Raw genomic sequence first — 27,729 nt, forward strand, 5'->3', positions numbered from 1 at the left:
TCCTAAGCATATGCCTAATGTGATAACATTTTCTTCCCTGTAGGGTCCGACTAACTAAAACTAACTTTGCTTGAACAAAATAATCCACATATACGTATAGACTACATTGTGAATACATTCTAGAACAGCTACATTTAAGAGATTCTTCTGAAAATATTTTTCTTCGAAGGCTCTCTCATAACTGTCAGTGTTGACATATTCTGAAATATTCATAAATAATCTGACATCCTGTCTCTTTTCATTCATCTCTTTTCCCTTAGTAAGCCTAGATAATGTCTGGATGGATCATTGTCCAATGTACCGTTTCAGTTCAGAGCTTAGTTCAGAGTGTGACATGTGGTTGAGCACTCAGAGGCCACGATATTGCATTTGCCTGTTTGAGGTTGTACTCGGTCACAGTTGGACTTTGAATCAAATGTTATGGTCAGCATGCTAACAATGACCATGCTAACAATGACCATGCTAACGTGCTGATGGTTAGAAGGTATCATGCTTATCATGCTAGTTTACTAAACGCTGAGTGCAGTGGCTGATGGGAATGTCATTAGCTTTTGCAGGTAATTGGTTGTAAAACTAAGTATTGGAGAAATATTTTCTCTAGATATATCTCACTCTAACCCAAAATGTAAACCTCGTGGTGGCGCTAGAGCAAAGGTCAGAGGATCACCAAAGTCATTAGGATTCATCCTCTGGGCACCACAAACGTTTGTACCAAAGTTCATAGAAGTCCATTGCATAGCTGTTGAACGATTCCAGTCTAGACCAAAGTGGTGTTTGAGCACATCAAAACATATACTGCTGGTAATACTGCACATGGGCCTTTTCAAAACTAGAACACATTCAAGAAAAAAGACTTACTATTTAATATACGCTGAGTTAAGCCTATTTGTCACCATATTCTTTGGCAGCTTGCCTCCTCACTGGTGCTTCTTTTAAATACTTGGAGGAAAATCTGCAGCTGCCCTGCTGCTGACCCTGAGCTCCAAGGCAAGGAGTTAATTTGTGTCACGTGACACCGGGCATGAACACGCCTGTGCATATGTAATCAGGGCTGAACATGTAAATATGGAGGTAATATTCCGTGTATTATCTGTGTTTGCTGAGTTGACGGGCATTGCCCCCAGGTTGAAGGAACAATGTTAACACAGACTTATCAGTGCAGCTTTATCAACTCTTCAAACACACCTCTTGTAAGCACTCGAACATAAGCACGCACACACGCCACCCTACCACACACACACGGACACAGACACACACACACACACACACACACACACGCACACACACACACACACACACACACACTGGAATGGTGCACAGGGGCTTATTGCTTTATTGGATGCAAAGTTTAAACAGTATTGCTTCTTCAAAGGCAGAGGACACACATATATTTGTATTCATTGCTGTTCACAATCTCATCACGACAATATCACCAGTTGAAAGTAAATAGATGCATGGTCCACATGGTACATATGGTCCATAGAAACGCTGGTATAATGTCCATTCATGCATACCACCTTGGATATTTGATAGCCAATGTGCCAACAATAACACGTATGGTATCTTAGGCCATTGAACAGTAAACTAGCCTCCTTTCTTCCTCATACTATGTCATTCAATATATTTGGCCTTCGAAATTAAATGACTAGCTCCTGTCATACCTCTTTATTTTTCTACATTCTGTGATCTTTTTGTATCGTAGAAATCTGTGTGTGATTTTGTGCCCCCTTCAAAAATATTCCCTAGGAGATACTAGAACCACCCCCAGAAAATATGAGAGGTGCTACAAATTAATCCATCTTCATAAAGTGAATTATATTATGATAGTAAAATAATATCAAATTAAAAAGTAATGAATGGTAAAAAAATAAAATAAAAAAAAACTCCAGTTTAGTTTTTTCGCAATAGATCACATTTCCAAGGACAGGTTTTTCACAAAAAGGCAACTGCTACTTGATATTGTTTCCTGTTTGGAAGGGTTGTTCCCCTCTGCCTGTGTTTATCTGAGATTAAAAAGTACAACAAATACAACAGAGTGCTTTTATTGGAGAAAAAAAAACACTAAAAGACGGAAAGAAATTCAAATAAATGATGTATTAGACTTTATATGTTTCCTTCATATCATACTGAACTACATTCCATATGGATATGGATTTTTTTGCACAGTTTCAACAGTCAAAATAGAGTTGGGAAAGCTCCAGATCACCTCTCAAACGACCCACGGATTATAGTTGATGCTTCAGTACAAGACATGAGTATGTAACAACACATTTGCTTCTCTCGTTAAGGATCCTAGAGCCAATTTTGTGACAAGTGACAGATCAATAGAAGAATTACTGCCTACGGGCATTGACAATATAGTATTATTTATTTTATTCAAGTCACTTTTAGTTTGAAGTCTCTAATGTCTCAACAGGCTACACAATTGGTAATGTGCCATATGTAATGTGCCATATGCTGCATTACATGGTAATTACTGGCACCTCTGAATGTATCTTGACAATAATGTTTATCTCATGTTCTAGGCAGTTTTTACACCTGAAGCTCCAGTCTGGACGTTGACTCCCCGACCGTCAAGTCAGACAGACAACCGGGGCGGGAGGGGACCGGAGGCCCGTCTGCCTTCAAACTAAAGGCCACTTAGCTCTTGGTTTGTGAAGATACAGGGTCGTTGACCGTTTGTTAGCCGGGTTTTAATAGATAATGTTAATTTAAATAACTCATGGGTTTCCAGTCAAAATTATTGCTCTTATTAATTTAGCAAACAGTGTAAACCTTCCACGCACATGGAGGTGCAGCCATGTTTCTGTTAGTCCATCGTCCCAGCGGCTCGCGTTGACATGACTTATTTACTTACGTTCAACTGTCGGGACTATTTTTATTGCTTCTTCAACCAACTAAAGACAACGTACGTCCTCGGTAAGCTCTCCTATCTTCTGCCAGTGTAGAAACATTTACCTGACTAAAGCTATTTATGTATTTATCTCGCTCGTAATGCAACACCGGAAACCCATTTTCTTTAATTTTTTTGTAAACCGTTGTTCGCTTGACAGGCTGGTCACATCAACCCTCACCGCCACAACAGCTGGCGGAGGATTTCCGACCGAGTCACAGCGAAGATGGTGGCGGCAGCTACGAGAGTGGAGATGTCACGTTCGCCCCGGTAAGAGACGGAGAGAAGCCCTCACAACTCCCGCTGTCGAGTCTGTTTTTATTTCGCCGCTAACTCCAGCAGGGAGCGGTATACCGGAGGGGGGAAAGGGAGGCAACCAGCGGCGGACGGAAGAGGACGCGCCGCGGCCAGAGCGCACAGTGTTGTGCTTGTTGGACACATGCATGCCAGCGGAATCTAGTGCTCCCCAGACCGCAGGACTTGGTGGAGATAAGGAGATGGTGCCGATTGTGGGGCGTGTTTTTTTGATAATCCCACGGAGGAGATAGCCGAGGGGTTTCCTTCATTGCTCTGGGGAGTTTCTACGTCTTTGCTCTGGGGGGAAATGCGAGGGGAGCTCCAAATAACCAGAGACTCATAACTGGGTCTCCTCTCCAAACGCAGGAAATACGGCCTGGGAAAAAAAAAAAAGTTTGGGAGCTTTTGGAAACGAAAAGGGGCCCTATATCGCTGACGTTCTGCACGCGCTTTACGGCGTGATTTATAAGTAGTTTATTACGTTTTTTTGGTTGTTGTATTAAGCGCTTCTGTTATTCCGCAGATTGAGTTGATGAAAAAGCACACGCTGTTGGTGTTGTTATTGCACGAGTTTTGATCATCACTATTTATAGACCAGCCTGTTCCGACCGAGGCTGTTCCTCGTAGCCGAATATTTTGCCAACTGCGCGCAACAAGTTGCAGACACTCCCAGCAGAGGCAAACCTACACTCATTTGTGCCAGCGGATGGTCTTTTCTGCGCTTCTCTTTTCGGATTACGCGTCTTTGAATAACACATACCCCGACCCCCTCTCTGGAAGACGGAGGGGGAATAAACGTTGGAGATCCGGAGTGGGAGTTCAGGAAAGGACGGGGCTGGATCCGTGGGAACAGGCCTGCCTGTCAGGCCTCTTATGATCTGGATCTTGGACTGGACAGGGCTCCCGAATAAACACACTCTGGACTATTTTCATGGGCCACCGGAATAAAGAGGAAAGGAGAGTGTATGGGAGCAAGACATGCCAATAAGTAGCACACTGAGCCATGAGAAGGGCTGTAGTGGAAGGTAAAGCCTTAATTACAGATCACACAACTTTCTATTTTTTCAAAACCAACGTAATCAACTGTTTCAAGTCGACATTGTTGTGTTATGCTAAACAGTTACAGCAAAAGTACACGACTTTATGTGACACGAGAATAGTTTTTTAAGTGAGGACTGTTTATTTTTCTGGAAAATATTTGTCTTACACACATTCAATGCTTTATGCTGGACAATTCATACAGTCCACACCTTTTTATTTTATCACTATTTGCGGATCATAACGACAATGTTGTCATAGGTGTTATTATTATTTTTAAGTGGGGAAAGGAAGCGTAATGGACCATTAGCCGCGCATGTTGTGGAGATAAGAGGGACAGTGTAACATTTGTAGCCACTTGCTGTGCACAACTCCAACTATTGACAGCCTCGATCTGTATCCGCTCTCACAAAGAAGCCCTGGACCTGAATGCTGTCTTTCCACGCAACAACGTTATTTTGGAATGAAGACAACATCTGGGGATTTTCCCTGACGCTGTCTGACTTTGTAAAGTCAGCAGTATCGAGATATTACGCGCACACACAGAGGTCATTTCCAGTCGTGTAACGTCAGGACCGACTTGATGAAGGCATACCAAAAAACCGTTGCATCACTAACCAGTCCTTTCCGAGAAGGATGTTCAGTTCAGGAGGCACAAAGAGTGATGACAGTGTTTTAACCGCAGCTGGGGAGAAAGCCGGGCTCAGACCCAGAGCCTCTTTGGAGAAGGATACATGTAATGTGAGTACTGACGCAAACCCGGGGTCGGATAATGAACTGCTCAAGAAACTGGAACGGCGCGTCTTGTGTGAGTGAGTGTGCAGGCTGCCGAGTGCGTAGCAAAGACGTCTGTGCCGTGCTCACCATTCATGCACTGTGATTATTCCAACAAACACCTTTTGCTCTCTCTTTCTCTCTCTCTCTCTCTCTCTCTCTCTCTCTCTCTCTCTCTCTCTCTCTCTCTCTCTCTCTCTCTCTCTCTTTCTCTCTCTCCCCTCCGTGCCCATGTGCACACACTTTGCCCACGCACCGCGTCTAATTGCCTGAGGGCCACCAGAAGATATCATCCAGATTCAACACCTCTCTCCCTCCCTGCACCCCTCGTTTCCTCGTCAGTATGGCCACTCTGCAACATCACCGGCAGCTTCTCATGCACGGCACGGAAGTGAGCTGCGACTCCAGCGGCGACGGCGCCGTGACCGTGCGGATTAGCAACAGCGCGCCACACGTGCATCAACATGAGCCAGTGAGGGCTGCCAGCAGTGGAGCAGGAGGCGTTGGGACTGTGACTAAAATGAACCCTAACCTCCACAAATACAGTATCTCCTCCAGTTGCAGCTCGGCGGACTCGAGACCGACTGGGGTCTCCGCTCCGAGGGTTCGCAGGAAGGCACCGCCACTGTTCGAACGCTCGGCTGCTCAGTGCTGGGACCCTAAGTTTGACTCCCCCATCCTGGAAGATGCGTGCCAAGAGAGGTGCTTCCCTCAGACACAGCGGCGCTTCCGTTATGTCCTGTTCTACCTGGCAGTGGCATCTGTACTCTGGGGGGTGTACTTCGGGGTCAATAGTGACCGCTGCAACCCCGCGACCTTCCTTGCACCCACTGCCTCCTTCTTAGTCCTCTTAGTGCTCCTCTTCCTGTTCACCTTAACCAAGCCCTACACATGGCTGTACAACCAAACCTCCTTGCTCCTGATCGCGGTCACCTTCGCCATTACCTTGGCTCCACAGATACAGACTGCCGGCTTCACTGAGCTGGAGTGGGCTGGCGGTGGGAATGTCTCGTATCCCTCACCAGACAACGTAGCAGCACCTCCAACCCCTTGCATCTCCCCTGTGGGCACCTTTTCCCTGTGCATGGAAGTTTTGCTGTTGTTATACAGCGTCCTCCATGTCCGCCTGTATGCCTCCGTGATGCTGGGGCTCCTGTATTCTATATTATTTGAGGCATTGGAATGGCTACCATTGCTTCAAAAGAGTTATGAGACTACAGGGTTAGCGGATTCAGGTCCCGATTGGGAAGGAGACACCCTCCGCTGGCTAGGCCCGGCCAAAGCTCTGCTCCATTTGTGTGCCCACGTCATTGGCATCCACCTGTTCATCATGTCAGAGGTGCGTTCCCGCAGCACCTTCCTTAAAGTTGGCCAGGCTATCATGCATGGCAAAGACTTGGAGGTGGAGAAGGCCTTGAAAGAGCGTATGATCCACTCTGTCATGCCGCGGCGAGTTGCAGATGAGCTGATGAAACAAGGTGATGATGAGGGTGGTGGGGAGAACTCTGGCAAGCGTTATTCCTCTGGTGCCTGCTCAGCCTCAGCCGTCTCAGTAGGGGGTGGAGGAAGCAGTGGAGCTTCACAAGCCCAAAATGCCACAAGTGCCAAGAGTTACCCATACAACAATCACAAACGCAAGAAGACCTCCCTCCACAGTGGACAGATAATCTTTCGGCCTTTCAATATGAAACGCATGGAGCCTGTCAGCATCCTCTTTGCGGATATTGTAGGTTTCACGAGAATGTCGGCCAATAAGTCGGCACCAGCCTTGGTGGGCCTTCTCAATGATCTGTTTGGACGTTTTGACCGTCTCTGTGAACTAACATGTTGCGAGAAGATCAGCACTCTGGGAGATTGCTACTATTGTGTAGCTGGCTGCCCTGAGCCGAGGCCGGACCACGCCTACTGCTGCGTGGAGATGGGCTTGGGCATGATCCAGGCCATCGAGCAGTTCTGCCAGGAGACACGTGAGACCGTCAACATGCGCGTTGGCGTCCATACGGGCACCGTCCTGTGTGGGATCCTGGGAATAAAGCGCTTCAAGTTTGACGTATGGTCAAATGATGTCAATCTGGCTAACTTGATGGAGCAGCTGGGCGTGGCGGGCAAAGTCCACCTGTCAGAAGCTACTGCCCGATTCCTGGATGACCATTACCAGAGGGAGGACGGGCAGGTGGCGGAGAGAGCCGGACAGAGCGTCGTGGAGAAACTGAAGGGTAAGTGGATGTTCACCTCTAACTTCCTCATTAGTTCTCGAAAATAATTTGAATGATAGTGTGCAGATGTTAAACATTTATGATAGAAATTCAAGGTAATCCTAAATAGCGAATCCCTGATCTTGAAAACAGGCTCCACAAATGAATGGTCATCACTTTAAAAGGGACATATCATGCTCATTTTCAGGTTCACACTTACTTACTTACTTACTAAAAAAACATTGTCTCATACTGTCTGTTTGAATATACCTATCACCCTCTGTCTAAAACGCTCCGGGTTTAGCGTGCCTCTTTAAGCCCACCTCCCAAAAAAAGCCCAGTCTGCTCTGATTGGCATGCGAGAGAAATATAGTGCACCTTTGCAAAGATACTTTGTCATCAAACCATGGGTGGAGATACTCCATTAGGGGGGTGCACCGCAGCAGTCATCAGGGTTTAGTGGGGCCACTGCGTGCCTAGACGACACTAACATATTTTATCTGACTAGTTAGTCCTGTTAAAACGCTGTACCAACAGAGGAAGGGGATCGGGCGAAACAATTAAGAGATTTGAGCACCAGGAACAGAGACATTGTTTATTATTGCAGAACATTCAGAATGAATTTGGATTGGTTTCAGAAACTACTAAACCAATTTTAATCACTTATACCGTAAATAAATGTTAAATGCCATTTGGTTGCTCAAGGACGTATACTATATCTCTATAATGACTTAACTGCCTTCTGCTATCAGTGGTTTTGGATGAATGTTTGGAGCAGTACTCTTTTGGAGCTCTATATTTGAATGACAGAGGCTTGTGTCATTGAGATTAAAACCTTTAATCTGCAAATACACCAAATGGATTTTAAATCCCTGCTACAGGCACGTGTTGACAACTTGCATAATATCAGTAATAATGATACTTATGGCACAGGGATGCCAGTATGAGTATACATTTGGCATTATACAGCAGAGATGGATCCCACAATAAAGTCGAGATGAAAATATTCTAATTCTAATATATCTTTTATCAGCCCAATCAAAAGAGAATTATTTGATTCAATAATAACTAACTTGCAGTACAGAAGATGAAGACACTTTAACATCTGCTTCACTGGGACTTAAAGGCTGTTGTATTTGATAATTTAGATCATAATTTAAAAATAGTTTGTTACACAGATCAGGCCTTCTCTTGGATTAAAGTTACAGTTTTTAATCGCAATAAAATTTGTTTAGCTGAGCAAACGCTCAGTGCGTTGTTTTGGTTTATACCTCTCGACTTTTTTAAGCTTGCTGTCGTGGTGGGACAGAATGTTTGAGCTGGAGATTGCATCTGATAATAGGAGGGCTGACCGGCTTTACTGTTCTGAGGCAGGTATTGTACTGGATTTCAGTGGATTAAACCAGAGTTTATCATATTGTATGATGAGAATAGTGGTGAGCGACTAGACTGACACCTGACCGTGTGTCAAACATATGGAAATAAATTTGACTTGACTGCAATTTGTTCACACCCTTAAATGCACACACAAACTCGGTCTGTCTCAATTCTCTTTGGAGAGCAGCATCAATGGAACTAAAGGGGATTCCTCGTGGGCCTTCTAATCTTAGGTCTCTCGCAAAATAGAGACTGTCTGTTCTATTGTCAGGCCTTGTGTCAGAGTGTATTGACACTTGGCTCTAAATGGTGCCATCACTCTCTATTTCCAGACTGGCAAACAGTGACAGAGTGAGATATTGACATGCAGCTTTTGTTGAGGGAATGAAAAGGGGAGAATGGCATCTAGTTTCCTGCTGAAACAGAGACGCACAGTTTCCTGCGCCGAGAGAGGGATGACCTTAACTGTTTGCTTCTCTAGCAGTGAGAAAGAGGGGTTGACACAGTTATTTCTGATGAGAAATGGACTTGGAGAAAAATCAACATACCACTTCTTGTTGACTAAATTAATAGACAGAGTCGCATACGACTGCTTTGTGCAGGAAATGGAGATATTTGTTGAAGCAAGTTACGGAGAATAGTTGAAATCAATGAACAAATTAGTTGTTGTCGTTGTTCGTGATCTTAGTTTGATCATCTTGAATTTGCCGTTTTCCCGAGGTTTGTCTCACAACCAGAATACCTTGAGTTTTATGAGACGTTAAATGATGTTAAAAGGTTATGGAATTTAGGTATTATAAATCACGGTGTCTCTTTTCCTTGGCTGACACCTTAGGTCTTCCCAAATGTTTCATTCCTTAGCTAGCGTGATAAAATGAATAATTTGTTGTATTTCAGTCATGATCTAGGTCATTTCATGGTATGTTTTCTAGTACCTCAATCGCTAAATAGTCTATGTGAAATAACCACATGGTTTTGTATGCCTTTTTGTGAATTAAATACGTGACAAATTGGTTATTGGTTGTTAGTATCAGTTTAGACAACGTAATTGTGTCTCACGGTATCTCTATATATGATTTAATCACAGTATGTTTCCACTGAAAGAAGATACATAATCATGTTGAATCATCGCCCCTATCGGTCTGTTGGCTCTTCGTTTTTTCGTTTTTTCTGTCTTTTGTTTCCCCCTCTTTCTCTGTCTCCTTTCCTACCACATACTGCTTTTCCTCATCCTCGCTGTGTTCGCACATTCATTACCTCAGTCTCTCCCCTGTCACCCGGGCCTGTACATGTGGTCTCTTGTGTAACACTGCTTTATTGCTGTTGCTCTCTAATCAAGGCTTTGCTATAGATCCCCCAGCAGGACGAGGGATCTGCCGCATATAGCGTGCTTCCAACCTTTCTCTTCCTGTTAGTCCTTGAATACACATCACCACGCTTCCCTTTAACAACAACTAAGAAAGCATAGCTTTGTTTGACCATGAATGCGGTGAGTTGGTAGATGATATATGTAATGGATTGACGCAGCGGCAATCAATGTCCCACCAAAGTGCAGTATATGAAACATTAGATGTAGTTAAGACTGTAATAACTGCCAAATCTCGCACATCTGCTGTATGTATTTAATGAAAAAGGAAGGGATGAGTCATACCCCTGTTGACAAATGCATTAACTACGCAGGTATGCAGTGAGGATTTAGAATATTAAGCAAAATAAGTAATGTGTTTATACATCACAGTACTTCATAAGAAGTACTAAGATTATATTGGATAAAGTTGTGCAAACCTCTGAAGTACACAAATACATTGTATAGTACATAGAGTGTGTATTGTATGCACTTTAATAGTGTGAATCTGTTTCATAAAATTAAAATATTACAGTGCAATTGCTCTAACATGTAAAAAGAAAAATTACAGTCACTAAAGCAAAACTTGGTTGGCTTCAAATGTGTCCCATTGGATCGTTGGATGTTTCTCTTCTCTCATATGAAAAACATCACTAAAGGAGTCTTAAAAGTCACCAAAAACACAATCCCTTACGTGATCTTTCGGTCGTGTTGAAACTCTAATACATTAGTTTCAACAGTTTGTGTCTGCCTGTCAAATTCTCAGTCATAGATGGTCACTCTTTGGCCACCCCAGTGATTGTCATAATCTACTCTTGCCTGCACTTCCTTCATCTTCTCCGTTTGTGTTTGTTTGTGTGGGTTGGTGGGTTTTTAAAAGGGCTTTTCATTCAAGCACATTAGGACGAGTATGTTTCTCCCACTGCGCATAGGATTTCTTCCCTGTCTATCACTGCAGTTTTCTGCCCTGGGTTGCCTGTATCTGCTGAGTTAATGCCTTTTTAGGCTCCCCTTGTTGAGTGTTGCAGCTTGTGGAAATGAGGTTGTGGAGTTTTCATGCATGTTTGCGTGTGTGCATTAGACCGTCTACATTTTTAGTCACAGCTCAGTATAGTTCAGTATGTTGCAGACTCAAGGTTCAGACCCTGAACTGGTCTCATGGTATCGTGGGTTGACACTGGCACCTGGTCAGTTTCAGTCGGTGTGAGTCTGGAAGTGTGTGTTTGCACGCACAAATTGGTGCTTGCTTGCACGTGCCTTTTTCTTTGTGTGCACATATACACCGATGTATACAAACAAACTTATTCTTCCAATGCGGTGTGTGTTGCTTTGGGAAGTTCCTGGCCTCAGCCTGGTTAGTCTGAGCTAAATCAAACATGTCACTTAAACATGCAGAAGCAAATGGCAGACCAGCCTCAGCGGGTCAAGGGCTGTGCCGTTCTACACTCTGGCTTTAGCCACTGTTTTCTGGTAAAGGGAACATTTATACCATCTTATAGAGAAGCAGCTCACTTCTGTACCACCTCCATCAACATTGTTTGTTGTGAAAAATGTGCTTTCCATTATAAGAGGCTATGATTTGTCAATGACTTGTTAATAGTTTTTCTTTGATTGGCAAATCCTACTCTGCAGATTGAGATCTGTTAAAATCCTCTTTTTCATCTGGTTTTCTCCAGTGGAATCAGGGAAATGCGTCAACTAGATCATCATGATAATACACTGTTTGTAGTTCATTGACCCAAGGCTGATCTTAGTGCCACATTTTATGGAAGTACATTCATGAGTTTGAGTGAAATTCTGTTGATACTGGGACTTTCAAACGAATGGGTCAAGACAAACAGTAACTTATCTGATCGTGAAGTGTTCCTGGCTCATTGATGTCATGAAATGTTTATACATTTTATTCAGGCTGTCTAGGGAAGGTTGGCTGTTTGTTACAAGCACTGCCCCACTTTATTTTATTCAATTCTATTTGTATTGCACCTTTCATCAACAAGGCAATAGGAGACACAAAATATAGAAGATACACAAGGCAATATAAAAAAAGACATTTTGAAAATGTCACAGTAGTGGCTGAATTGTATATTGCCATTTCAGTTTCAGGGTCCTGGTCCAGTGTATGCTAGCTCACTTTCATGGTTTACTGGGATTCTTGACATTGTTAATGTTATTAGTAACGGCTGTGCTTTATCTATGACAAGTCTAAATATCTCCTATTAAAAAAGCATATTCCAATCCAGAGTTATGAGAGTAGTTGATTAATTGACGAGCTGATTGATCAGCAGAATATTCTATATGAACAATAACCATTTATGAAATGTAAAGGCACGCATGCCAATGACCAGTTCCTCTACAATAATAAATAATCATAAAAAAGTAATCTGACAGATTTCTCTACCTCTGAAAAGATCCTTTGTTACTTTTGAAATCAGCCCTTGCACGTTGAAAGCGTAGCAGAGAAAAAGACGGGTATCTCATATTTACTTTCTGCAGCCAAAGTTTCTCAGCCTTTTTCTGCAGATTAAAATTGTATTCCAGAGCATGAAGGAGAGGTGAGCAGAAGAGAAAGAGAAACATGCAGACAGGCAGCAGTAAGTTTGCTCTCTGCATCATTGTAATTGCCTCTCCTCCTCGGATCTTCTTCACCTTTCGACGAGAACCACATCGCTGCATTGGCCAGTCAAACAAAGTGTGTGTGTATGTCAGTAAATATCTCCTGTCCTCCGTGCCGGTGTTATATGTGCGTTTATGCGAGAGCAATGCTCTGTATAAAGTTGAGCGGAGACAGTTGCCCTGAGGCCTGTGACCCAACATGGTGTTGTTTCGGCCCTGCTGCTTCTACCTCATTGGTTTTCAGCGACGCTGCTTCTACAGGGTTCAAAGGTCAACTGTGATCGCTTAACTAGGTGGTCTTGCACAGACGCAGACTGTGTCTCCGTCTGGTTGTCTACGTGTATAATAACAGAATGAAAAGAAAAATGCCATCCAGTAACGGGAGAGCTGAACATTTGAAATCAGAGGAAAGGCGACGACGACCAGGCAGGAATTTACTGGTGAAGGAGAGTGACAAAAAAACATAAAAATGGACTTTTGATGTGGGAAAATTCTTTGAGATTGTTGTAGTGTTTTTTTTTTGTTTTAGCACCAGTTTTACTGTCACTTTCATTGCTGTGGAAGGCCGTTCAAAAGACCAGAGTTCATGTTTTTTTTATGAATTAATCCTGTCCTTTTTGTGACTTGACATACGGTTAAAAAGCAGTTTTGAAATCCGGCCAGCTTGTCAAATTCCTCTTCTCTAATATCCTTGACAGCAGCGGTGTTTTGCTCGCTGTAAAGGGTTATGAATCAATTTAATTGAATTCCTTTCTTTTTTTTACTGTATTTACAGTTTTTTCATTCACAATGTTTTGGAAATACATTTGGCAGCGCACACAGCCAACAGACTAAGATAACACGCACATTTTATGAAAGAAAGATATAATTCGGCTGAGAAAAAGGAGGAGGTTTAACAGAAAAGACATTCAAAGATGGAAAATCATTACCGGTGCTGCTCTGCCGGACTCGCCAGCGCTACACACACGCACACACACGCACGCGCACACGCACACGCACACACACACACGCACATTGTGCAGGAATGGACCTACAATAACTCACATAATGTCCTTCTACAATGTTATATTAGGTGCTTCCTAACCCCATTATCATTAATGCAATCTGTGTTCCAGAGAGAGAAAAGACGGCTAGTCTTCTTTCTTCTCTTCCTCATATTCCTCTTCTGCATCTTTCACCATCAATCCTAATATACTAGTAATAACACTGTATATCTATCTTAGAGGATATGTGGTGTCAAACAGTCATTCTCCTTCTCACACAGTTTCTTAATCGGCTTTTTTTCTTCTTCAACCACCGCACATATTTCATGAGAAATGTGTCATTCCTATTTCTCAACAATGTGTTGAGTCAAATGTGTGTGTGTGTGTGTGTGTGTGTGTGTGTGTGTGTGTGTGTGTGTGTGTGTGTGTGTGTGTGTGTGTGTGTGTGTGTGTGTATGTGTTTTCAGTGTTGATAAGCGCGCCCAACCCTGTCCTGTCCTAGCCTGATTGGATGGGTATTGTGCAAACACATACACTTAATCTTGAACTGGTCTTTCCGGACAGTTAATGCATTTAGCTATTTTTAGAAGATGTTTGAGTTAATTTCTGTGATGAACTAAATCCAAACAGACGAGTCACCTGCTTGTATTGTATCTGATTCTTTTTGACCGGTCTGTCCAGTCCATCCAACATGCGTCTCTGTTTGTGTGCGATAGAGACCAAAGGTTACACATGCTCATGATTGTTTGGCAGTCATTTATTGAAGAATTACAATATTTGAGACAACTTGTATTTAACAGACACTAACATATTATCTCATAACCAAATGAAGCCTTGAAATGAATTACTGGAATGTGACCTGTTACAGGTGGATGCACTCTCTACCTGGTCTCATTTGCTGTTTTATTACACACAAGGTGACTTGCATTTCCTTCAACAGCACCACCTTGCAATATGGTTTTGCTCTTTCAGCGAAATTAGTTAAATAACCGGCAAATATTTCAACGTTAAGTATGTATTGCTAGAGGATGCACAATATACAATAAAGACCCAATGCTTTATCAGTGTTGGGTTTTGGAGCAGTATTCCTTTTTAATTCATAGTCTACAGTATAGAGGCACACAATAAATGTTGGAGGAGAGAGTGAGAGAGTGAGAGAGAAAGAGGGGGAATGTCATTCAACAAAGGTCTTTGGCCTAATCATGTGAACCACGGATATTGTGGTTATGTGGCAAGCAGAAAATGTTTCCTCTGTCGTGTCACGCACACTGCTGGTCATCAAATGATGGATGGTCTTGATGATTCACTTCCTGGGGACCAAGGCCTATCTGACATGCCTGTCACTGTCACTAACTGAACACCTCATTGAATGTATTGAGTGTCAAACTAGCAGGGGTCAAGAATCAAATGTGTGTGTGTGTGTGTGTGTGTGTGTGTGTGTGTGTGTGTGTGTGTGTGTGTGTGTGTGTGTGTGTGTATGTGGGTCAAGGACGGGTCATGGCTCTCTGTAAACTTCATTTTAGGCTGGCACACTGGGCCGCATTAATATCTCCTATTTATCTGCTCGTTAATCTGTATTTTGTGTGTATGTCTGAAGTAGACAACTAAAATTCCACTTTTGCGACAGCTGTATGTGCCAGTGTGGCAACAGCAGCTGGTTGTTTCTACCATCCTGTGTGTTTGTGCGTGTGTGTGCCAACTCAAGTATGCTGGAGTGGAGCTGTGTTAAACGGCTGTTCTGAATAATACATACAGAGTGCGGCCTCAAGACTGTTCAAAAATCCATGAGCTTCCTTTACACTGGTTTATATAGCTAAAGAGCTTCTAACAGGGAAAGAAAGAGAGTTAAAGGCCAATGGGGGGAAAAGTAAGGCTGAGATTTGGCCAATCACCAGACTGACTCAGCGGATGTAAACTGTGGGTGCAGGCCTGTCATTGGTCGCCCATGTCAGCTGGCATCCTCCTCCTCTTCCATGACTGTAGCTGCGCCATCTGTGTTACAAAGACAGCATCCTGTGCTTAGCATCGCCCAAAACGATTGGTTTGAAGAAATACAAACAAGCCTGAGCAGTTTGTATTTCTCTTTTTTCTCTTCCCCCTCCAATACCAGGATGATAATGTGGGGAGCCAGACTTTTCTTCTGCGCTGACACAGTGCTGTGGAATCACAAACGCAATATGTCAAAGTAAAAGCAAATAAAGCGAGACAAACGCACAGAGTCCGTCTTATGGTGGAGTGTGGTCGTACCACTTTAACTTTTTATTCATACCTTCCCCCATGATGTGTGTGTGACTTCACTGGGAGTTGCACTCTGTCGTGAATGTCAAGAGGGCAGTTATCGGTTAGCCAAAGTGCCTTAGTTGCAAGGTGTGCCCTCTTTCCCTTAACCTACCTACTCCAATAGATAATTTCCTCTGTTTCTCAACGTGCCCTTTGGTCTCAAAGAAGTCACATGAAGTTGTTTAGTTTAGTCGGTGAAGAATGACTACAGGGAAGAGTCAGAGGTATAAAGCTAGTTTCTCCAATTAAGGAGGACTACTGACATTACTGCTTACAACATATAGGCCACAATATTAGCTCTCTTGCATTACATAAGCTTTTAGTGACGTTTGGATCTTCACACGCTTAAAAACAGTCCATGAATTTAAATCTGATTATGCAAATTCTATTTCGTCACTTGGAGGACAAAAAAGGTGATGGAGCTTCGTTCTGGTGCGCTCCGGCAGCACACCGCCTCTTGACTCCCACACACACACGGACACATTAGCGTATACACTGCTAAAATGATGTGGCTATATGCGGCACCACCATCTGAATGTGGTATCAGCCATTCGATCTCAATAAGTTCTAAATACGTCTTGGGTGCATTCACTCTTGGAGTTGTCCATTTGGGATTGGATCTCCCAAGACGCATGTTAATGTCAGGTCTGAAAAGACTTGAGTGGAGAAACCAGCATGCTTCTACTCTGATGGATTTGTCAATAAGTAAGTGTTGAATATTGATGCAAAGTAGTGAGACAAGAAGTACACCCTCTTTAAAACCCTGAAACTCTTAATGTATAGTATTTTGTGTTTTTGAAAAAAAAGAGATAACAACAATATGGTTGTTAATGTGAATGTGTCATTTTAGAATGTAGCGTTTGGGACAAATCTTCTGAGATGTCTGGCTAAAAATGTAAGTACTGGCTTTCAAAAACCTGAATCAGTTAAGGGCTATAAACAGCATGTAAAGCTGTTCCCTGGTGGTCTGTGGAAAGAGTGATTTGTGTGATATTAGATAGAAGAACAGAAGAGAGAGGGAGAGAGCGAGGGAGAAGAAGAAGGCAGAAGATGGAGCATGTTTTCTGGTCATGACCCTTTCCCAAGGATTTCCCACAGTCTAGCTTAGGGCAGCAGGGGAGGTATGTGTGTGTGCATGTGCACATGCAAGTGTACGGCATACAGCAGAATGAATCGCCCCATGCAGTGACCCGATTACTCAAATGAAACTATAGAATTCAAGTTTGTGCACCCCTGAAATTATGCTAAATTAAGAGAATAATAATTCTTAAGTATAACAAATCCCGCTGCACATGGGTGTTCTACGACCGTGATGCACTCCCATAACCTCCCAGCATGCTTGGAGTTAATATGTGTTTGCTCGTGCATGAAACAAAGTGACGTGTCGGTCCTCATTGGCTTCCCCTTCGCAGAGGGACCAAGGTTGGTCATGTCTTGCTCAAGGACTGTCCTCTGCCACTGAGCGACAGCCGCCCCCAGAGAAAAATCTAGGGGAGGCTCTGTGAAGTGAGACACTAAAATGCTTTTTAACAGCTGTGTGTGTATGTGTGTGTGTGTGTGTGTGTGTGTGTGTGTGTGTGTGTGTGTGTGTGTGTGTGAGTACGTGCGTGTGACTGTCAGAGTGCGTCAATGTTCCTGTCAATTCATGTGTCCCGTGCATACACTTGTAGGATCTTTTGAGAGAAGAGCCATTGAGAAGCAGATTTTGAATGAATAAAACAGGATGTATCATGTATGTAATATTTAACCAAAAGTCGGATGCTTTTTTGGAAAACAACAGATAGAGGGACGACGATGGTTTGGGTATCTTGATTCCAAATTTGCTTATCAATTTGTTGTTTTTGAACCACATGATGTTTGTGTCGACGAGGCAGCCGTAGCTCTGTTAGCGGTGTTATTTCTCATTGCGTTTCAGACGCGTAGTCTTTGGAATTGGTTCCAGTTTGAACAATTTCTAGATGCCGTACTTTACCTGCAGGGATGACGTGACAAAGGACTTGTGTTTGTCCCAAACCGAGGAAGTCGTCTGATCTGCTTCGCTGCCAATTGAGGCTTTATCAAATCCACAGAGTAGGATTTTTTTAAAGAGATAAAGGAGGTGGAGAGACAAAAGAAGAGGGAGCGAGTGAGGAACTCCCTTGACTAAAATGATGCCACAGAAGAGGGAGGGAGGGAGGGATGGATGGATAGATGGATGGATAGGAGGGAGGAATGGGAGCGTACTTGAAGGAGGATCGTGTGAGAGCCTCATCCCTCGGTTCCATCAGCGTGTCCAAATATGGAGGCATCTGCTGTTGCACAAGGCCTGTTCTCAAGACCCGCCACTGACCAGGGAGAGAACGGGAGGGTAGGGAAGGGAGGGGGGAGAAAAGAAACGAGACCGATGGGAGAAGGTTTAAGTGAAAGGAAGATGGAGGAAAAATGAGAGAACATGACAGCAGAGACAAGACAGAGTAGCGAAATATAAAAATAGGTAGTGAGAGGCTGCGAAAGATATAAGGTTTGGCACGACAAAAGAGACGAAGTTCAAGGCGAAGGTTTGAGCCATAGTTGAGTAGAAGTTGGACAGTGGGAAGGCCGAGTCTGTGAAAAGGGAAAACAAGTTGAAGTCTATTTTTAGTGCTGGAGTTGTTTATTTTCTGACTATTCCAAGCAGCAAGATGAAAGTGAAGAATGAGAGAAAGGTTAGATGAATCTCGAGGAGAAAGGGATGTTCATTTAATTTAATTTGTCTTTTTCGGCCTCAGTTTTGAGGTTGACTTAAGTAGCTTTGATGCTTAATTAGTAAATTTAGTAAATGTTGCATTTTATTGTTCCTCTTTGTCTCTCATGTTCACATGCATTTTCCCTTTTCTGTTTGTTGGGACCAAAAGCGAACTGGAGATTATTTTGATCATGCGCTCGGAAACCGCCACAAGGTCAAAAGTTATTTGTCGGGAAGTACATAGTGCATAGTGGTTTGGGAAGGTCCTGTGGGGATTGCCTGAAATGTCAGCTTGAGTCTAAAACATTCACCCAGACTCTCTCATCGGGACCGCTGAGCCATGTGTGTGTGTGTGTGTGTGTGTGTGTGTGTGTGTGTGTGTGTGTGTGTGTGTGAGAGGAAGTATTTAATATAATATTGTAGAAGGACATTGTGTGAGTTATTGTAGGTCCATTCCTGCACAATTTGTGTGTGTGCGTGTGTGTGTGTGTTTTAGCATGCAGTATGTTAGATGGTCAGAGTGTACAGGGATGCAATCAAAAAACACTGCAATCATTTATCAGAATGTCAGTGCGAGTGAGCAGCTCTATGTTGGTAACAGAGAGATTTGTAGGTCTGCAACGAATGATCATTTCCATAATCCATAAATTACACTTTTTTCGGGTTTTCATATTCTGTGTGATGTCAATAAACAGTGAAAAAGAACCATCACAATTTCCCTGAGCATAAGACTTCTCTCTGTTACGATGATGTGATCTTGAGAAGAAGCTCCAAATCCTTGCTTTTGAGAAGCTGTTCGCAGAAAACATTTAACATTTCTGCTTTATGTTTACTCTAGTTAATTATCAAAATTGTTGAAGGATAATTTTTTGATTGATGAATTTACCAGATGTTCCAGCACCAGTGCAATGCGTTTGAATCTGTATGCGTGGCTGTGTTAGTGAGTTTGGTGTGCTCATTGGAGAGTCATTTTCGGATGTGTGTGTGTGTCTATGGTGTGTATGGTCTTGTGGTGTACATGTGGAATGTGACGACTCAGCTACGCTTCCTCCCCATTGATGCTTCTGTTCATTCATTCATTCATTCACGTGTATGCACCCTTTATATTTAGTCTTGTGGAAGTGATTGCATGTGGTGTGTGTGTAGGTGTGTGTGTGTGTGTGTGTGTGTGTGTGTGTGTGTGTGTGTGTGTGTGTGTGTTTGCACGTTGTCTGTGATTTCTAATAAAGGAGGATATGTGGGGCAAAGGCGGCAACACTGCAGTGCACTACCTTGGATGAGTCATACTCGCAGGGAAGGCCATGTGTGTGTGTGTGTTCGCTCAGATATGTCACCATCCAATATGTCTCCGACAGGCAGATGCTGCATATTTCCTGGAAAGGGTGTCTTGTGAGGCGCTATGTCCTCTTGGAGGGTGTGGGGTCGCATGTGCATACCTACACACACACAAACAACTAAATTAGTCTCCACAAAAATGTAACATTTATTTTTATGTGTATGTTAGTGTTTATTGCAGAATTTTCAGTGCAACACTTGGTACAGATGTTTCTGTTCAAACAAGCTTGAACATTTTAATCTGACCCAAAAAACAACTGGACCTGAGCCCAAAATTAGACTTGAATGGATCCAAGCTCAGAATAAGTGACCGACAGTTACTTCATTGTTCTGCTTCCAACCAGCATCTGTTATCCGGCCTTTGAAATATAATTAGCTCTTAACTTGCTCATTCGAATCTCATTATTTAGCTTTAAAGTAAAATGTTATGACGTAGCCCCAACAGTGTTAGTAATGTCCATGTTTTGCTCATGTTGTCACACATAGTTTGGGTTGTGTTGACTTCCTCAGGTCTGCCATTGTGTATATGACTTGATCTACATACTGTATGGACATTTCTTTGTCTTTGTGTTTGTGTCTGGGTGTATTGTAGTTGTAGTAGCAGTGGCTGGCCTCAGCTGAACCCTCTGTGTTCCAGCCAGCTGGTCTGAATAAATCAATAAAAACCATTGAGCTGCATTGAGACCCTAAAGTGCTCGTGTCAGTTTCTTTCCCAGAGTGCTGCCTTTACAGAGCCTGGAAAGGATCAACACACAAATGCACAAATGTGCGGCTGTACACACACCCAAGAGACCAATGTGTTTCAATGACTTTGGCTGCACAAACTCAGCAGTAAAGGATTAGCTCTGTTGTATCCCAGAGCTTGGATAAACACACAAGATACAGTGGCACTTCATTGTCTAGCATCTAGCTGGCGCTCAGACACACACACATTAACCTACTGTGCATTTGATGGTTGGAAAACAAACATTTTTCACTGTCTATTATGTCAAACCTCTAAACGCACTCACAATTCAAGGCCTGTTTTGGAGTTTAGACCAACCTGTTGATAAAGTTAGAAATCTAAACTGAAAGTAGACAAGGAATGTGGGTTATGCGAGGCCCGCTAAACTCTGGGACTTTCAGAGTACTCCTGGGCTCTTCCTCCCCCTCGCCATCTCTTCGCTGTTTGCCACTCTGCTTTCGCTACCTCCTCTGTGTCTGTGTCTCGAACTCGTCAGCATTTTGCCTCCCATGGACATTAGAGTATCTGTCTGTGGTCAACGTATGCCTCTACATCTCCAGCTAGAGTAGTTTTCCGGTCTTTTACTGACATGAAAGTAAAGAAAATGACTGAATAACATTTGTAATTCAATACATTAAATACAGTAAATCATTTGAGGTTCTTCTGTTGAGCAGACAATCTCATCCACCTGCAAACTGAAAATAACATATTTATGTATAATATTTACAAAGATTTTTATGCATTAAGGACTATGAAGTCTTCTTACATAAAGTGTTGTCAGTGGGCTGTGGCTTGGTACATTTTGTACCTTTGCTCCTGTGAAAGTTTTTTTTCACTTTTGTCTAAATTAGATTATCTGCCTAGTGGGCCTGTCTCACTGAAGACATTTTCACATGTCACAATAGGAAAAGGAAAAGTGTAAATAACAAAATGTATTATGCCTGGATGCCATTTTAGCGACTTTAGTTTCAGTGTCCTAGTTTTGTTCATACCGGCTCACTGTCACGAGCCAAAGACGTTTATGCTCAACCAGCAGTTCGTTCTCTATACTCGGAAACGTCAGAGGGCGGACAAACGAAATGTACGGTGAAGAACGATAAGACAACGAGTGTAACCGGCAAACGCCTTAAACCAGCCTCCACAGTGCTAAGGAGGGATTGTAATTAACTGTAAACTCATTTCTCATGTTCTTACTTTACTACCTTTGTGCAGCCCTGTAAAGAAAGACGTAATAAATGCATTATAATGAAACAAAGATTGAATATCTTTAAACAATTTGATTTGGCTGGCAAAAAAATATGTTTGGCCTGCAAAATCACGATTTCTAAGACCTCCTGTGTCTAAAGCATTTAATAATCAAATTGGCACAACATCTTTGTGAAATCCTGTTAACTGACATCTCAATAGTGCTTTAATCAGTGAACTATTTGTAACAGTCATGTCTGAAAAGCTTGCAAGCCATTTCCTGCTGCAAGCACCTTGTGCCGGCCTCACTTTGGCAAGCATCACGGGGACACTTGAATAGCACATCGCCATCTTTATGGTTATTACTAACACCTGCTTTTCCTAATCTGACAATTCAAAATGTCGGTTGTAAAAAAAGGCTTACGGATCACTGATTTTTAAAGTTGCCAGCAAGGCAAACATTAAGCTTTTAGCTTTATTTACCTCTTCTGCAATCAAATGTAATGACATTTGATTTCACAATAATTTCGGGTGCACAACTGTTGCCTCTGAGCAAATGAACAGCAGAGAACAACAGTGAACCTGTGTACGTGTGTGTGTGTGTGAGAGAGTGAGAGAGAGTGGGAGAGAGTGGGTTGAGATCTCATAAATGGCCTTTGTTGCCCGCTTGGCAAGGGACTCAAACCCAAAGTTAGGGCTGTTGTTGGCCTACCGGCTGAGGATGTCTGTCTGTCCCAGGCCTTGGAACAAGACACACAGTGCCTCCAGACTCCCAAGATGATTTCATTGTTAGTTACACATTCATAACTAATTATATTTATGCAGACACGGAACTCGAACAGAGAGCTGTGGTGATACTCAGTCATGCCCATCGGGTTCACAGTGGCCAACTTAACCTCTGCTGTATCCTTTTATATTAGCATTTTATGGCAGATTAGCCCATGAAATAATCATACACCAAATCATAGAAATGTACTTTAATTATGTCAATAGTGAAAACAATTAACTTTTCAAAGGCCTTATTCCCCATCATTACATTTTAAAATCAAGAGGCCAACGATTCCCTCGGGTTGTTATGGTGAATAACAGGTTGGATGAGCTCTGTAGCATTTACTGAAATTGAAAACCAGGAGTGGAAGCAATTGTAGCGATACAGAATGTACTATTTATTATTGTTTTATAGAAGTTGTTACTCTATTAACATATTCAATTGCTATTACACTGACTGACTCACTAACTATTTTAAAAGGTAGGGAGAAGAAAATGAGTAACAAAGTATGAGGAGAGCAGAGGGAGGATCTACAGTGATGAAGAGATATTAAAACTGCAGATGCAACCAGTCAGAGGAGAGACAGACAGACATGAGGGGGAGTGAACAGCCTCTCTCTCTCTCTCTCTCTCTCTCTCTCTCTCTCTGTGTGTGTGTGTGTGTGTGTGTGTGTGTGCACATGTGCGTGTGGATGTTAGATTCACAAAAAAAAATTGCAAACATTCTGTAGTACACAAATTGACTTCTGAACACACCCACTCAGCATCAGACTGACGCACATGCTTTCACATATGGGTCGGATGCTCATCAGTCACACTTACACAGGTTGACACATCATTGCATATCTTTCCCTCTTTCTTTTGAATAAGAAACTACATGATGCCGGTTAACATGACATTCAGTCAGGTCATGAGGAGTTTCACTGAATCCATCTTTCTCAATTTGTTTATGAAGCCTTTCTTCACACCATGCTTCAAATATATTGTTATTGTGTCAGAACGGGACAGCATCAACTGTTTGAAAGGATAGAACGACTTTACGTTTCCCTTTTTTTACACGGTTTTACACTGCCAATGTGCTCATTCACTCCAGATAATTTCCAAACTACATAAAAAGAATTCTCCAGGGTAAATGGAAAGCAATAAAAAGCTGCATTTGCAGTGATAAAATATGACAACAATCTTTAAAAAGAAATCTTAGACACTGGGCACTAGGCATGCATTAATACAGTATATACAGTATTCGTCCTGTAAGCTCTTTTCTCACACACTTAAAAGCTCACTGATGCAGGAATGCACTGCAGTAGGATTGCTACAAAGACACAGAAGTAGTGTTGAAAATTGGTTTCAGGCTTCTTCTTTTTTAAAGCAGTGTACATAACAATTAAATGAAACTCTGACAATCGGTGTCAAGGCAGGGAGCCCACAAAGACTCCGTGACCAGGTTCCTTCATGGCCTAGTTACTCCTTCAGTCCTCAACGTGCTAACAACGTTAGCACCTTTCAGCTGTTTGAACAGAGAGGCCAACTAGCCAGGTTACTGTGTTTGGACAGGCTGATAGCGCCTGGCTATGGGCCATGACTCTAATTCACTGTTTGTATATTTCCTTTTTGGCCCCACACCAGTGTGAAGATGACCAGAGCGCTCGGCTGATGTGCAAACATAGTGAAACACCCAGTATTACATTACCACCTTGTTTTCAGTGTGTGTGGTCAGCAACAAATTAGTTTCGGATGATTGTGTGTCTGCAACTAGCCACTATTTTGTTAAGTGAAGAATCTTTTCACAGAAGGTCAAAAACAAAGAATGCCTGTCACTCAGAAATGAAGTGTGTTAATGTGTTACCGTGAGGTTTCACACCAGATTTAGTCTCATCGACATACAACAGTGTTTCTCTCATAATGATCTCAAACAGAGAAACACAAGCTACTTTTAGCATATTTGAAGCTATAACCAGCAGGTTAGGAATGTGTACCTGAGAATTGAATTCAACAATCAATAATCAAAATCACTAATTGTCCTGTAGACTGACTTTACTGACTTTCGGCATCAGAGTAAACAGATGGAACATGCAGCAATCCTCTCATTGGAGGATTTGTTGCCCAGTGAATGTTTGGCATAAACAGATTGCTTATTACTTTGTGGCGGTTCAGCCTAATGCGTTGTTGAAAGGTTGTGTCGCCATCAAGCCTTAATTATTTTCAGGAATATCTGTGTCTCTTTTGTGCGCTTCAGTTTTTTTCTTTTCCCTCCATTACTTAAAGCTGCTTAATAAAAACTTCGGAGCTCTTCTAGTGCCTCCACATGTCTCTCAACATGGCAACGGCTGAGCTAGTGGCTAGCAGCTAATGATGCTAACACCCCTAATGGACAACAGTGCTGACAGAGCTAACAGTGTTTAGCTTCTGTGACCACCGTATGAGCGCAGTGCAGAGCGGCGGGCACTAAAAGCATGAGTGGCCCAACTATGTAGACAAATCAGAGTTGATTGGATTACACACAGAGGGAGAGTAACTTCATTCTCTACTCAAGACAACATTACTCGACTATACCTTTACATAAACAATAGTTGTTTGATGCTATATTAATGATCTGAATATGAGTGAGCATAGGTTTTGAGCACAGGTAATAATTTGTTTGTGCTTCTCCTCAGGGCTAAAAACCTACCTGATCTCAGGAAGGAAGTTGGAGCTTGAGGCGCAGTGTGGCTGTTCTCAAGTGGGACTGTCAGGCGGGGAGTTGGTTGGGGCTAGCCTGTCCTCCTGTTCTCAGCCCCACACACCAGACCTCATCCCGGGGGGAGCACAGGCTGCTGAGCCCCTGCTGCCCCACCAACCTCCAGACAGGATGGGGGTAAGTCAGAAGAAACACAAGGTTGAGGGTGGAACATAGAGATGGATACCTCTACTGTTTATTCTGTGATGGTTTGTGTTTGTTTCTAAAAGAAAGAAAATGATGCTGTTGCACTATTTCACACTGTCTCTGTGACTGAAAACACAGCTATACCACTCAAAATACTGAAAACACAGCTATACCACTCAAAATAGCATTCACTTTTAGGCAGAGCTGCTGTCCCCTTCTGCTCAACAGCAGACAACTGAGGGATACTGTGTGCATTTTCACGCGAGGGACAGAAGCATAACTTTATTGATTATTTTAGTCTCTGTTTTCTCTGTCAAGTTTATACAGTTAGTTTTGCTGCTTAAATGTCCCCATGCTGTACTATAGAGGGGCATTACTGCACGCATGAAAACATTACTTCTGTTTGCACATTTTGCAAGACTACCAAATTCCAGTCTGATTTATGTCATCTATAAGTGCAGGTAGTCCTTTAGCCACAGTGCCCACCCTCGTGTAAGTGTTGTTATATCTCAAACTGCTTCTGTTTGATATGTTTTCATTTGTCAACCTCTCCCACCACCGTCCCTTTGTCTCCCTAGCCTCCCTTCGTGCCCCGTAGTGTGATCTTGTCGTCGGGGGCAGAGCAGGGTGAAGATGTTGCTGTGCTGAACGGCTGCCAGGAGGAGCACAAGACCAGCAGTGCCAAGGTACAACACCGGGGTTCTCGCAGATCCCAAAATAATCTTAGTAAAAGGCATTGAATAATTCATCTGAAAACAAGGCCTTGATTGGTATTAAAATGTCTTGAATTTCTTCAATTGTTGCTTTCTGACATTAAAACCTCAAAATAATTTATAACCTATTTTTTTAATTAAGCTACCCAATGTCATTCACATTACCATTCTCTTTGCTTCTTCTGCTTCTTTTCCAATTTCGGAATCTTATCCCTCTCTTCTTCTTCTTCTTTCTTCTTCAACTTCTCATCCTGACCCAGTTCATCCCAGGTCACAGTCCCAGAGCAGCCAACGGCCTCCTGAGTCCCCCGCTGGAGGACCCAGTGCGAGCCAGCCAGAACTCCCTGTGTGACATGCTTCAGGAGAAAGAGAAGAAGACGAGCACTAGCACGGGAACCGGCACCAGTCTCGGCATGGCTGGTGGCACAGGGACAGCTGGCACAGGAATGGATCACTCCGCACTGATCCAGCTGCGTACCAAGAACTTCCGAGAAAAGAGTGACGCCCACTTTGTGGACGTTATCAGGGAGGACAGGTAAGCAAAGAGGTTGAAGGTAGAATTTATGAACTGATTATATTACTGAAGGGTGAAGTTTTATTCATGATAAGGGTTATAGAGTGCATCAGGGTGAAGGAATCCATTTGGTCACGAGTAAGATCTCATCTTTATATATTTTACTTCTCTCCATAATGTTCACCATTTCCAGGTGTGTTTCATTCCACAACAGTTATAAATAGCAGAAGATAAGATATATTCACCCTCACATTTCACGTGTCTTCAGGGTGTGTCAGGAAATGCAAATGAATACTGAGACAACTATGCAAACTCCACACAGAAAGTCCTCAGGGTGCTTATAAAAATAGAAAGCAAATGTTCCACACTTATTGTCATTGGATAACTTGATACCTCTACATTGAGAGGCCATAGAAAAGGCAGCACCAGAGTACGATTGGTGTGTTCTGATCTGCCCAGACGAATTGTACCCAGGGGGAAAACTAACCAGAGTCCAATTCAACTGGACTAAGAAATGCAGGTTTGAATGAAAATGTCAGAAAAGGTTGAAATATCCCATCTGCAAAATGTTAACATCCACTCAACGTAGAGGAGCTGTAAAAGTAGATCAAAAAGCGTTCGTTTTCAGAAATATTTGACATCCTATGGAAAAATATATTCCCTTTTTATTTTGTCTTGTTTCTCTGTGGTTCACAGTCTGATGAAGGACTACTTTTTCAAGCCACCCATCAACAAGATCAGCCTCAACTTCCTCGAGAGGCCTCTGGAAAAGGCGTATCGCAGCAGCTACAAGGAGGAGGTACGCACTGTAATTATAAGACTCATCATTGCCTCATGTGGCACTAACCTTCGACTACTTCTTGGACAAACAATAGTGTTGTCACACATCTAGGGGTTTATAGATAGCTTTTGGCCTGCGTCTGACTGTGAATGTTATGCCACATTAGTGCAACACATTGTCACACTCACAGGACCAGTTCCACTTGGCCTGCTTTGACCTCACAGCCTTGCAGCCCCCTGCTGTTACACCAGCGTCACTACAGAGCTCAAAAGCATTGACGTTCAACCTCTTCAGTTCAGTTCATGCGTCGACAGTGATGCTCATTGATGATCAGTCTTTGTACTTGG

At 42.8% G+C, this 27,729-nt stretch overlaps 1 protein-coding gene across 1 annotated transcript in view; it reads left to right on the forward strand.

The window, feature by feature from the left end:
- Positions 1-5,345: 5,345 nt before the first annotated feature.
- LOC306737382 (adenylate cyclase 9) overlaps positions 5,346-27,729 on the forward strand; it is a gene marked incomplete at both ends in the record, with an annotated part of 30,590 nt that continues 8,206 nt past the window's right edge. The window contains 5 exons of the mRNA XM_079219108.1: positions 5,346-7,218; positions 25,166-25,365; positions 25,953-26,060; positions 26,348-26,622; positions 27,298-27,400. Of these exons, the coding sequence (XP_079075234.1) occupies positions 5,346-7,218; positions 25,166-25,365; positions 25,953-26,060; positions 26,348-26,622; positions 27,298-27,400 (2,559 nt within the window). The remainder of the gene's footprint in view (positions 7,219-25,165; positions 25,366-25,952; positions 26,061-26,347; positions 26,623-27,297; positions 27,401-27,729) is intronic.

The sequence above is a fragment of the Taurulus bubalis genome (assembly GCF_910589615.1).
Source record: "Taurulus bubalis genome assembly, chromosome: 6".
Taxonomy (NCBI): domain Eukaryota; kingdom Metazoa; phylum Chordata; class Actinopteri; order Perciformes; family Cottidae; genus Taurulus; species Taurulus bubalis.